General features: G+C 41.0%; 1 protein-coding gene across 2 annotated transcripts in view; it reads left to right on the top strand.

The window, feature by feature from the left end:
* The window catches only part of TUB (TUB bipartite transcription factor), a 92007-nt gene that overhangs the window by 75425 nt on the left and 3250 nt on the right, over positions 1-13332 (top strand). The window contains exon 14 of one of the 2 annotated variants that reach the window (XM_065635947.1): positions 6578-6790. The exons of the other annotated variant lie outside the window; for it this stretch is intronic. Within the exon in view, the coding sequence (XP_065492019.1) occupies positions 6578-6579 (2 nt within the window). The 3' untranslated portion in view covers positions 6580-6790. Of the gene's footprint in view, positions 1-6577; positions 6791-13332 lie in introns of those variants that run through there. 2 annotated transcript variants of the gene reach the window in all.

A 13332-nucleotide genomic window follows, 5' to 3' on the forward strand; every position in this document is an offset into this window, starting at 1 on the left:
CTGTCTTAACGTACAGTCATATGTGAGTTTACACAGTCCTCACAAAGTTAGATTTTCCTCCACACCATCAATGAAACCTTGGCACCAGTACACATTTTCAGAGATATATGCACACTAAAGTAACCGAGGAGTAGTTAGTGGCACACTCATATTAGTGGTAGCTTCTACAGGGCCTTCATGTCAATGTGCAACAGGGTGTAACCTTGTTTACTTAGCGTGGCAAAGAATATAATGGCACCGAGCTGTGCTTTTCCTTCGCATAGCCCTAGTTAGTGTTTGGATACAGTAGATTTAATATTGTTTAAAATCTCAATATTGATGACTTTTTGCATCTGCTGTTGATTTTGGCAGACAGTTGTAAACAAATTCCTTGCCTGAATTGCTTATAGGCAAATACTGCATGCTTTAATGTGAGTTCTTAATCTAACTTGTCACTCTGTTTACATCAAACAGTTTCTTCCTGGCCCTTTATCTAATTTTCTTCATCTCTGATGCTCTGTTTCTTCTCATTCTATTCACAATCCCTTTATCTTTTCTTCAAGCATGTGCAACTCAAAAGTGTTTATTTTGACAATATTACTCAGTGATCTCTCCACAGATGAATAACGCCTTCGGTGCACATCCAGTGATGCTCCTACAATAGAAGCCTTATCAGAGGGGTGAATTTGGCCCTTTGGCTTTTCACTAGAGTAAATTAACACATTAAAAGGTAGCAGATAAAAAAGCTTGCCTAAAATATGAGAATTTTTTTTCAGTAAACATTGAGTAACCAGAGTTTCCAAACCACGGGTTGCAAATCAATGAGCAGAACTGTCCGCAAGCCTGGAGGCAGACTGTTAGACAGATTCCCTTTGTAGTGCTGCCTTATTTCTCCTTTTTCAAAAGGCTGAAAGTGATTTCGTTTGCTGAAATGTGTTGGTGCCCTAAAATACAGTTTATTTTTTAGCACTACTTTTGCAGGATAACATATGGCACATAAAATAGTAATGTCGTGGCCATTGTTACAACTTCTGATGCTAGGAAGTCTGTGCAAATGGTTTTGTTTGTAAAAATAACCAGGCAAACCTCTCACTATTCAAGCTGCCTTACAATAGTGCTGGAGTTCCCAGCTGGCTGTCCTCAGGAGGTACTAGAACTGAAGGAGCTTTAGTGAAAAGGGCTCTGTAATAAAATCTGGTAGCTGCACAATCGAAAAACATGACTGTGGAGCCAAATGACACCACTGAGTTTTATTGGTCATGCTGAACCAATGCCATCAATTCGAACTTTCTGGTTTTTTGCTCCCTTTCAATGAACAAAAGGAGGGACTTTCGACAAGCAGACATCAGTGAGGTCTCTAGGAGTACTAAGCATTAGACCTACTTTTCTACCTATAAAAATCTTACCTCTACCCGAATACTGCCCATTAAAAAAGAAGGAAGTAAGTCCAGTCCCATTTCTTCTATATTAGTTTTTTACAAACTTCATTATTAATTTATTAGTGATTTCACATAAGGATACAACAAGGGCTGGCTGTCACACAGCAAACGAACTCTTGTCCTGAAGAGATGATGACTCTAGACCAGTATCAGAATATTTTGTCTTTGATTATTTTAGTCCGATAGGACAGGGGGTTGCCTGGTGTTTTTGGCAGAGAGTTTCTCCTGATGGGTGGCATGTGTCAGAGGGAAGATTTTGGGGTTGATCTTGTGGCATTCTAACTAGTTGCCCAATACTGTCCCATTGCCCTCCCAAAACATCTTTTGCAAGATTTTTTCCTGGCTTTAGAGAAGTACGTGCTCACCGATAAAATATCTTTGCTTGGCAAATAAGGATGGCACGTGATAAAACAGCAGTCACTTTTATTGGAATTATAGGCTGATGACTCAGATTTCTCAAAAGGCCTCACTTTGATCACTTAGAATAAAGTAGTTTTATACATCTAGGTCTTGCACTAGAATTAATCTAACTGTAGATGCAGGCTTGTCTTATATGTGCTACTCAAAGGAAATGGGTTTCTGCTGTTCTTCACGTATGAAAAGTACCTTCCGGGGTTCTGCTCTGTAATTGTTTGAAATTAATTATGTAGATATTTTTCAGTTCTTTCTGTTGCTTGCCAAGGTACTAAGAAAAAGATTTGCACAACTATCTTGTTGGTTTGGTATTTTGCTATGAACTATAGCTCAGTAGCTGATACTCACAAATGCCTGTATACTGGAAGAAAATGCATTAAAACTTATTTTATATGTTGTATTTTATTTAACTGCCTAAAAATTTTAGATTCGTCTTTTTCAGTAAGGGTGTGTTTATCCATACCTTCACTGACAAGACTTGAATTAACTGGCTTTCTTTAAACTGTGTAATGGAACCAGTACAATGGTTTGCTAAATTGCTTTAGGAAGAGGACAGAGTTCAGAAAAATTATGCTTACGTTTTTGAGATAAAAACCCCTTTCTATTCACTTTATAATAGGATTACTCAATGACACTGAAAGCTTATCATGGTTTTATTTAAGTTTACAATGGCACTTTGAAAATTACTCTGACAAAAGCTTGCTGGCACATGAACTGGAACGAAGTCCTACCTGAGAGTCAGAACCCAGCAAGTACCAGCGAAAACTCCTGCATCTACTCTGTGCTTAGGTACTCCCTGCATGCACAAAAAGTCCTGAAGGTCACAAATCTCTGTTACAATCAGCCTAACCTCTTAGGCTGTCCAGCAGCTGTTAGAACTCAGGCCTGGGGATCAGGTCACCTGGGTTTTAATCCCAGCCAACTGTGTGACTTCGTGCGAATCTTGTAACCTCTTTGTGCCTCAGTTCCAAGGAGCTGGATGGAAATAGTAGTTTTTGGACCTCCCTACATCCCTGTTCTGCTGAGAGGCTTCTGAGGAGTGTTTTGAGGCTGGCGGATGGCAGGTGGTGTCGGTGTGCTGAGCACCCTAGTTCGTTCTTGCCGAAGGAAGCAGAGTAACATATGAAGAGTTTTCTGCCACCTGTGTAGAAACTTACTAGCCAACCGGTCTCTTAGGATAAAATCTTGACACTTGAATTCTGTGGAAATCTTGTCAATTATTTCAGTGAGGCTTGAATTTTTTACCTTGTGTCATTTTTGGTCACTAAATGTGCAGAAAAAACCAGCAAGGACAAACCATCTGACACGCTTTTCCTTCTCACGATGATGTGTTGTTGGTTGTGTTTTAGTTTGCACCATCAGTTCTTTTGAAACTATTATTCCTGAACACGTTGCAGCGGCTCAGTTAATGAACTCTGTTTACGCTTTCACGTAGCAAACTGAGACGCTGGGCAATTGTGCTGCAAATTGCCGTTTTGTACTTTTGGGGTCTCTTTTTCTTGGATGTGACTCAGCTGTTCAAAACCGTTGTTACTGCAGACTTGGACTCTGTCACACAGATCTGATTTAAAAACAATGAGTCTCGTGTTTTATGACTACCTAGTCACAGGGGACGTTTACAATGCAATCTGTTTCTCACATTTGACCCTGTTCCTGTGGCTTCTTACTGAGGTTATTCCAGTTGGCAGGACACCATTAGAAGTATCAGTAATTTATAAAGTGAACTCTCTCAAAGTAACAGAAGGTAATTTATAAACATTTTTACAGATTGTAACAGTGAAATCTAGCTGATTTTAATACTTACAGATAGGGTGAAATTACAAATAAATTATTTGTTAAAAAATATTATTTCCTTAAGCTTGTCTTGAAGTTGGAGCTCTCATTTAAGCAGTAAGTCCTGACCCTGCAGCTCCACCCGTGCAAGCAGAACACGGTTTGGCCTGTGCAGGCTGCCCGGCTTTGGCTCTGGAATCTGTCAGTGTGATCAAGACACAGTAAGTGACGGGATTTCCAAAGTCCTAACGAGAGCACGCTTCCTAATTATCTTACGCACTCTTGAGCATCATGTAAGAAATCATGTACCTTTCTTATGCTGAGTTACCAAATAACAGGAGGAACATTTTCACTCCCTTTGATTTTTTTTTTTTAATTATTATTTTTTTAAAGGCTATGCTTACCGTCTAGGCAAGTATAATTTTATTGGACATTTAGTCTTGATATCTTGGAAAATTATGTCATGAGATTGCTTATTTTGCCAGTGCAGAAAAATTTCACAATTACATAAAACCAGAGTATGTTTTGTGATAGTGGGCTACTTCATGCCATGAGTTCAGTGTTCAAACAAGTTTCTGATCCCTGGCACCTCATAACAGGAGGTTTTCAATCTAGATGGGGGACATCAGAAGATAATCCAATTATTACCATCCTGTTCCCTTCCTTAGGGAGAATCTCCTGTCCTCAGCGGCTAGATGTAGAACTACATTGATCCTTTTGTCTCTTTAAACATTATGGTATTTTTTAGCTATTTTAAAAATGTTTTCAAAGATGTAGTTTGAGCTCAAAGAAAATAGTCTTTGAAGTAGCTACAGGTGTACCAAGTTGATTGGATTGACAGGCAGCTGCCTTTTCCAGCAATTTTCTCAGTTGACATATGAACAGTGCTTGATAGTCCTGCTGGAAAAACATAACGTAGCTATAATAATATAGTTTGCTTGGGTTTTGCCTTACGATACTGCCTTTTTGTGCACCACTACGTCTCTTTCTGAAGGTCGGTACTTCCAGTGCTAAACACAAACAGAGCAGTGTTTTCTACTAAAGCCTCTGCCTCATTTTCTGCTGCCTTACATGTGGAGATTTGATATTTGATACTAAAAATAGAAACTTTTCATCTAGGGGAAAAAAAAAAAAGATTTCTAGGCAAAATCATTAACTTACAGTACTATGTGCCTGGATCCACAGAGGGCTTTTTTTTCCAACCTAGAATCTTATTACTGGCAGAGTAGTGTGTGCCACGAAGCATCCTTTGATGCCCTGGTGTGTACTACACCTGGGACACCATGTGAGGGTCTGGTCCAAAGGCACAGCCTTCTTCTGCCAAAATGGTACTGCTTTCCCTTTTCAGGGGCTTTCTGTTGACACATTTATGCTTATTGCAGTATCTCCCATCTTGGAGCTAATCTGTGATTAGTTTAGTAAATACCAGCCTTAACAAACATCTACCAGCTAAAAAATAGCAGTTCACAAAGATGCTACGCATCAGCTAGTGAAGTCTTACAGCAGTTCAGGAGCCACAGATAAGTAGTGTTATCCTTTTAAATGACAGTGAAGCTGGGATTTGCAGTTTATAAAAGCAAACAGACAAGGAGTTCTTTTTAGAGCTGGCACTAGAACTAAGTTCTTAGTCCCTAAATCCGAGTTCTAGCTATTGCCATGGGCAACCAACTAGTAGGTGTCTGTTTTGAACTTCATTGTGAAGACTGAACTGTGTCGCTTCAGTTTGGAATACTGGAAAACCAAACCACGTTAATACAGAGAGTTCTCATCAGGCAATTGAAATTACACTGAAATCAAGTTTCGTGCATATTAATTTATGAGGATGGCCCAGAACAAAGACAAGGGTGCTATGCAAGTGTCAGGAACTGAAAAGTTGCTCAGCAAAAAGTTAAATCATGTCCAATGAGTTTTCTGAAGTAAAAAAACAGTAGGGCTATATTTCATTCCTAACTGTAGTAATTTGGAGATTCAGTGTTTTATAACGTAGGCTGAAAATATAAAAATGCTGTGTACTGTTAATTCTAACTTGTGATTTAAAGTAGGGCTACAGCAGTGATGCTTACTCTTACAAGATTTGTAAAAATGTCATCTTAAAAAACTGACCGTGGAATATGGCTCTTTAACTATGATGGATTCTCAAGAGTTACTGAATTCAATGACGCTATGACAAGGATTTTTGTTGTAGTTTTTCTTTTTTTTTTTTCTTTAAAACCCCTGTTTTCAAGAGCACTGGTTATTCTGTCTTTTGGACTACGTAGCACAAGCCCATGAGGATGAATTCCTACGTGGTTTCACTTCAAATACCTTCTTGCAGATGGCAGATGCTTTTCAGCTTCTTAGTGATCTGTGTTACTACAATTTCCTTGTTTTGTTTTAGGCTCCCTGATTTTTTTTTCCCCCATCTATAACTTACTCTTGTTTCAAACATGTAGAGGTTTTTCCACATGGGGACACTGCAGAAAGCTAAGTCAGTGAAACCTATAGAGTTAACGTCCGTGAATTAAGGTGTGTTAAGTCCCCGTGTATATGTTCTCATTTCAAAGTAGGGTGGCCTTCCATTCCGGTTGCATAATCCCCAGCGGGGTTTTCATCACAATGCACAGTTCAAGGTGGTTGGTGAATTTTAAAGCGCAGAATAGGTTTGTGACCAAGATACTGCAGAATATACGTGAAGGGATTCACCCTTCCGTATTCTCAGGTTGGCAATTACAGCATGTCTAACAGCTGGCTCCTTGAACTAGAGTTGCAAAGCTCAGCACCCACACACTAGAGGCCACATTTCTGAAGTCCTGTTTTTCTACTGCCGTGTTTTTCAGCCCTCTCTGATTTAGCTTCATGCTAGCAGCATGGTGTAAATGATGCCAGTAGAACTAGGTTTATTTTTACAGTGCCCATCACAGGCATGCTTGTTTCTCAGACAATAATCTTCCTTTCTCTTTTTCTTCTTCATTTATATCTGACTGGATCTGGAGGATGAGAGTCCCTCTTAGCACTCATGCAAGCAGCCACCATATAAGAAAACCACACTCAACAGGTTTATTATGGAGGGGTTTACCACTAAGCAATGCCACTGTCGCATGTTTACTGTCACCCTGCTTTGTAACAGCGCATGTTTTTCCCCGTGTGCTGTTTCCCACCCTGTGTGCTTGTCACCATTCAGAGGATACGGCTGCAAAGACGTGCATGGAAGCTCAGCAAAGAAACTGCAGAACCGAAGCCATTAAGATACAGCTCTCCTCACACTGAAGAAAGAGCTCCTCCTGAAGGCAGAAACTGGGACCTATGGCTCTTTAAGTTAATTGAACTTTTTGTGTGTTTGCATTGCATATAAGAAGATAACACTTTTTTATTGTACTTGCACTATATTGAGCCCTAAGCCCAGAAAAAGGAATATACAATCCAAGGAGTGTACTTACAGAAAATCAAACAAAAGTGCAAACAAGCTCCATTTACAGATGCGGAGGAACTCCAGCGCTCTGACAGGGCAGCAGCACATGCTGGGGATGGCAGTGGCGTGAGTTCTTGCCGGAGAACCGGCACGCTGCTTGGCATCGCTTTGGGCGAGTAATGGATTTCAATATTCATGGACAGACTGTGAGGGCCAATGGTTATGTTGTGTTATGTTGGTCGGAACTCTACCCATACACTTTGCTTCTCTCCTAAACAGCTCGATTTATGTGCAGATTTCTTCATGATGACATTTTCACCCATTTATTTCTATTATGAGCCTAATCCAAAGCCTGCTGGTGTAACTGAAAGTTCTAACTTCTGTTGTGTCTCCATAATGCCACACTTACGTGTCTCTACAAGAGTCCTCATGTCTTCTTGTCTGTGTTTAAAAGTGAGCTTATCAGGCTCTCAAAAATCGGGCAGCATTTGGTATGAATACTTCAGAAAGCGGATTTAGAGGGGAAGCCAAATTTTTCCCTTACGTACATCCTGTGAAGCCTTTGGGTGTGAACCCAGGGAGATCTAAAATGTCTATCAGTGAAGCTGACCTTTTCTATTAAATGTGCTTTCAAATTCGATGATGTCGTTGCTGCAACTAAATAGAGCATTTAGGAAAATGAAACGCTGCTAATAGTTGCCCATGTTTTAAGGGATAATACTGGATAACTGGCCCTGCACAAGAAGTAGCAAATCACACAGGGAGTTTCCCTAAGAAACAAGGTCTGTAAGAAATAAACCCCTTACAGTGGCTTACTGTAAAACATGTATGAAAAAAAGACAAGTATCTGAGCTTTGTTAATTTCGTTAGTATCTTAAAAGTGTATTTTTTTTCTTGTGATTGAAACCAACAGTTTATTTCAAATAAAAAAATCTTGTACATGGTGACAGGAAAATAAGTTCATCTGTAGGTTATAAACAAAGTATGAAGGGAGCGTGCATACATACATGCCCAGTATGGCAGGACTCTCAGTATTAAGAGTGGGTTTAATGTATGGCTTGGTCAACATTTTCCGATGTCAGATGTGCAAATATATGTGCTGGGCACATACACATATATGTACATGTATAGTCTTAAAAAATTTCCATTGGTGATATCCAGAGATTACTCAGTCCTCTTTCCCACTGTTCACCCTGGCAGCATAAACCATGATATTAATTTGTCTTGACATTAGTTATTCCAAAATATCTCTAAAAGACACTGTTATTTGAAACCCCTTTTAAAATAATTTTGAACACATGAAATCTTACGTGGAAAGGTTATAGAAAAATCTCTTAAATGCTCTCTATGCTAAGTATCCATATTTATCACAAAAAGCCATCTGCTTTCCCTTTTTCCTTTGAGCTGACTGTTCAGTGGGGTTGCTCCAGGCCATGAGTCAACCCATTCCCCATGATGACAAGACTGGGGCTTTTGTTTCTCCTTTTTGAACAGTTTCTTATACTCAAGAGTAGAGGGACAAGGCAAAAAAAAAAAAATCTGTGGAAGATATTTTGTAATTTAATGCACCTTTAGAAGTACCTCAGAAAGCAAGTAGTTTTGAGGTGGTTAATTTCTGAGAGTTCCTAATAGACACTAAAATGTTTTTGTATTTCCCAACACTGTCTTCATCCAACTAATGACAGCCTGAAAGATCCAGTGTTTGGGAGCAGCTGTAGAAATAACCCATTTTAGAATGTGTTTGGACTTTAACTGCCTGCAAAGAAAAATTCGCCTTTGTTTCTGACTTGTTTACTTAAACTTCAAGAAGTAGGAAATATAGGTACTACATGAATGTTTTTGTCCCCATAAAATGAAAAAGCGGCTTAGTTAGGGGTTGTTGGTGTTTTTTTTTTTTTTTAATACCTACCATAAACATCTTCTAATTCATCTCTTTGCCTTTCTTAAATAAACCAAATATATACAGTAGAATTCAAATACAGTATGGTCTAGATTTCCTTTACATTATATGAGGTTTAAAGAGTGGAAAATATCAAAATTGTCAAAAAAGTCTTAATCTAGAGAACTAATATTTAACCAGTCATGTTTTTCCATAATGCCTGTAATATGTTATGCTTGTTTGCACACAAGACTGTCTTGACCTGTTTCGAGTAGTCAGGCATCTCACTTTTGTTCAGACCTATATGGAGTTTTAGATAAACCTGCAAGAATGTGCTTTTACAAAGTAAATTTTTTAAAGAAACTCTTTGGTATTCTGGAGTAAATGTATTTATTTACCAGTGTGTGCAATGACTGATTTTTGTATTTTCACATAATTTACCTTGTGTATGTCATAGAGGTTTTGGTGTTTGTCAATACAAAACACTGTGCAGAAATATTAAACTTAATTTTTTTTAAACAACTATGTCTTTCCCTACCCAAGGTCAGAAATACCATGATAAATTACCTACAGAGTACGGAGGTTATTTAACATAAGGCATTTCCAGTGCTGTTTAAACTCTATTTTCACCCTTAACGCTAATATGAATTCAGAACACAACACATATCCATAGAAAGTTACACCATCAGTCCTGACTTTACCAGATCTGTCGTCATTTTCAGCCTGTACGTTTTCTCAAACCGTGAGCTCAGAGTCTTGAAATTGGTACTCACTGTAGAAACACTCTTCTTGCCCATTTTCGTGAGGGGGACGGTGAGATTCCTGTGTTGGCTCCTCAGGTCCCTGCTCCCTCTGTGCTGTTTGCTGTGAGCTAAACCAACTATTCCCAACTCCAGCCGGTGTTAAGGACTGAATTTATGGCCTGCTCACTTGTACCAAAATCAGTCTGGAAAATGGTCAGAAAAACCTGCGATGCAATTCAGTAAGGACAAGAGCGAAGAACTACTGAGGCACGAATGATCAGCTGCACAGCTACAGAAAAACCCAATCTTCAAATATGTAAAAAGCTACTGGAAAGACATTTTCTGACTACAAGGCAAGTAAACAGACCTTTGTATCTGAGAAACTTTCAGTGGCAGGAGACTTGCCATTTCCTCTGTCAGGAACAATACGGGTTTGGGTAATCTCGCATTTTGACAGCTGGTTGATCAGAACAGGAGTCACCAGCAGAGGAGGAGCCACCTCTGGGCACTGCCTAAGCCATCCCAGGAAGGTCCCCGAGAAAAATGAGCACATTGTCAGGGGTCCATTTGCTCTCTAGGAATCTGTGCCCCCCCAAAAAACCTGGTGAAGCTCCAAAGCTGAGAAAAATCACTCAACTAGATCAACTAGCTTACAGCTGTGTTTGTACGCCTTACATGCCACAGTCAACCTGCACTACCATAATTTTCTCCTGTTGGTGCTGCAAAGAAATACGAAGCCTTTAGTTCAGATATTAAAAGCGGTCCAAACAACTGGTCTCTGTGTTAGTAAAGGAAAACTCATTGGTGTTTTGTTTCATTTCGTTGTTCCTTTTTTTCTTCAGTAGTGCTGTGATAAAATTATTCCTCGGCTCACGCTCCAGTGCAAGGTGCGTTTGGTGCGTCTGTGGGGAGCGGGTTGGCCCCCCAGAGCAACTCACAGGCCACACCTGAATTCTGTTGCTCCCTGTGCTAAGGGGCCTGAAAATAAATTCTGGGCTTTTACTTGTCTGGTAAAAATTACCTTTCAGGAGGGCGGAGGATAGCAAGGTCAAAAAGCACACTGGACTTAGGAATTAAACTCTTGTTATTAATTGAGAAGCTTAGTATGTTACACACACATGAATTGCTTTATATTTCCCTCACTGGTACAAGGAGGATTTAACTCCCAGTGCAAAGTGGAACAGCTCCAAAGGACATGCTGATTGATTGACACCAGTCGACAGGCTGCTGGTTAGGCCACCGTCCGGGGACAACTGATTTGGTGGCCCTTGCCCCACACCACAGTGTGAGGATTTACAAACGCCCCCTGCTCCTGTAGTGAGGGTCTGCATTAATACAGCCTTTATGGAACAGTAAAATTTGTGTGCGTCTTCACACTCAGTGCTGTACCCAGGCCTGGCCAAGCTGCTCGCTCAGAACAGAAACACCATCGAAAGGCCAGTGGGACCGTTCACCTGTATCCCACGTTTGCGGGTGCGAGAGTACAATGTGCACACACAGCGAGGCATGGGGTGCTCTCACGAGCTGAGCTGTCCGGAGCAGCCAGATTCTTTGCGTGCACTCTGGAGTCGTCTTAAGATCACCGCGCTACGGAGCATGGACTTTGTTATTTACAACTATTTACTACGTTTTAGCTTCTTAATGTATGAAAACAGCTGTGCTTCACAAATAACACCACTTTTTCGTGTGTTTACAGCATCTTGCACAAAATTCAATGCACAAATTTGCCCAAATGCAAAAGAAAAAGGTGAACTTTTAAAATTTCACATACCTTTATAAGCAGCAGGAATTTGAAGCACGTATTTGTACAGACAGGTAAAATTCTGTAGGTCCATGCTTCTGTCAGTTGCAGCAGACCTGAGACGGCATCCTTGTTTCACCTGGCAATGCATTGGGCTATTACTATAGCTGCAGCAGCCATGGTATATGGGTATTATATACCACTGGCAAGGAACAAGTAAGGGCTGTGTGCTTGGCAAGTCATGCAGCCATATCAATCCATCCAGCCGACTTTTTCTACAGAAGAACCAGAGCTGTCCATTGTCCCATCCTTCGCACTCAGTCTCCCCACTCATGTGGAGTGTTCAAACAATGACAGCGTTGTTCCGGAGACAGAGGGATTGACAGGTGATGTTAGTTGCAGTGGAATGAAGGCAGTCCTTTAACAGCTGTCTTTGGTATTAACATATTCCTAAATAAAATGCAGTATGCAGAAACACTGCCTATCAGCTCCCAGGTGTTGTAGATGCACAGAGGGAACTCCCAGAGAAGAAAATGCTAGCCCTGCTCACAGAGAGGGGTCAAACTACTGACATGGTTAAAAGAGAAGGACTATGTTGAGAGAGTGCAGAATGCGTTGAAAAAAAAAAATAGGCCAATGGAATGATTCAGAAAATAAACATGCTCCTAATAAAACAGAGTAAGTATTCCATTTTCTTCTCCCTTACTCTGAATTTTCTCCCTTTACTATGAATTAATTTTTGCAGCAGAGTTTCTTTATAAATAACATAAGCAATCTAAACATCAGGCCGCAGTTACAACGTGCAAAACCAACAGATGTGTCAGCTGCACCACTCAGCTTGCAGCCCTCTGCAAACGTGCTGAGGGTCACTCCATCCCACTGTGTTGTTGATGAAGATATTAAACAGTACTGGTCCCAGTACAGACCCCTGAGGGACACCGCTCGTCACTGATCTCCTTCTGCACACCGAGCCACTGACCACTGCCCTCTGGGTGTGACCATCCTGCCAGTTCCTCATCCACGAAACAGTCCATGCACCAAATCCATCTCTCTCCAATTTAGAGAGAAGGTTGTTGTGGGGCGCTGTGTCGAAAGCCTTACAGAAGTCCAGATAGATAACACCCATAGCTCTTCCCTTGTCCAAAGAAGTTGTCACCCCACCATAGATGGCCACTGGGTTTGTCAGCGTGGCTGGTGCACCTCCCTGTGCCACCTCCCCTCCCCACACTCCCACCCCCAAAAGCACCAGAAACTTCCAGAGCCATAGAACATGATGGTCAGGTATCCACCCCCCAAAGCACCAGAAACTTCCAGAGCCATAGACCATTATGGCCATGTATCCACCCCTTGGTTGACAGACAGGGCCCTTGAGCAGTGAAATGCCTCGGTTGAGAGAAGTTTCCAGACCACTACCATAAATTACCACAAGCTCATATAAATGGAGCCCACCAGGAAACAGTTGTCCATTTTGTGTTCTCCAAGCGGTGGGTCGGTAGGGGCGGAGTGTCCTTTTTAGATTTGGCGTGCAGGCCAAGGAAATTTCCCCAAGGACTCAGATGTCTTATGGGTGAGTGATTTTATTTCTTGGGTACCCTTGGGAGTCCTCATGTTTCATGAATGGGTTGATGCAGGTTTTGAATTATCATTCTAAATTTTTGGGATACCTAGGGTCTGCATCAGCTGCGTAGTAACTGAACCCAGAACTGGTGTCCGAATACATGTTTTAGGGTGTTGTTGGAGTGCTGACCAATTTTGGATAAACTCTGTTGGCAGTTGGGTCTTTCCTAGACAATTCTGGTTAAAATGAAGTTTTTTTGGAGCTTGTCGCCTGCCTAAATTGGTTCTTGGGGAGCTTCTGCGATGTGTAAATTGGCATCGTTGGGCCCGATATGAAAAACTGAGAAGTTACTGGGGAGGCGCAGCTGTAACGCTCCCCACTGTGTGGCAGTGGGTGGAAAGGGTTGGGTCCCGGGGTG

The sequence above is a fragment of the Caloenas nicobarica genome, chromosome 5 (genome assembly GCF_036013445.1).
Source record: "Caloenas nicobarica isolate bCalNic1 chromosome 5, bCalNic1.hap1, whole genome shotgun sequence".
Taxonomy (NCBI): domain Eukaryota; kingdom Metazoa; phylum Chordata; class Aves; order Columbiformes; family Columbidae; genus Caloenas; species Caloenas nicobarica.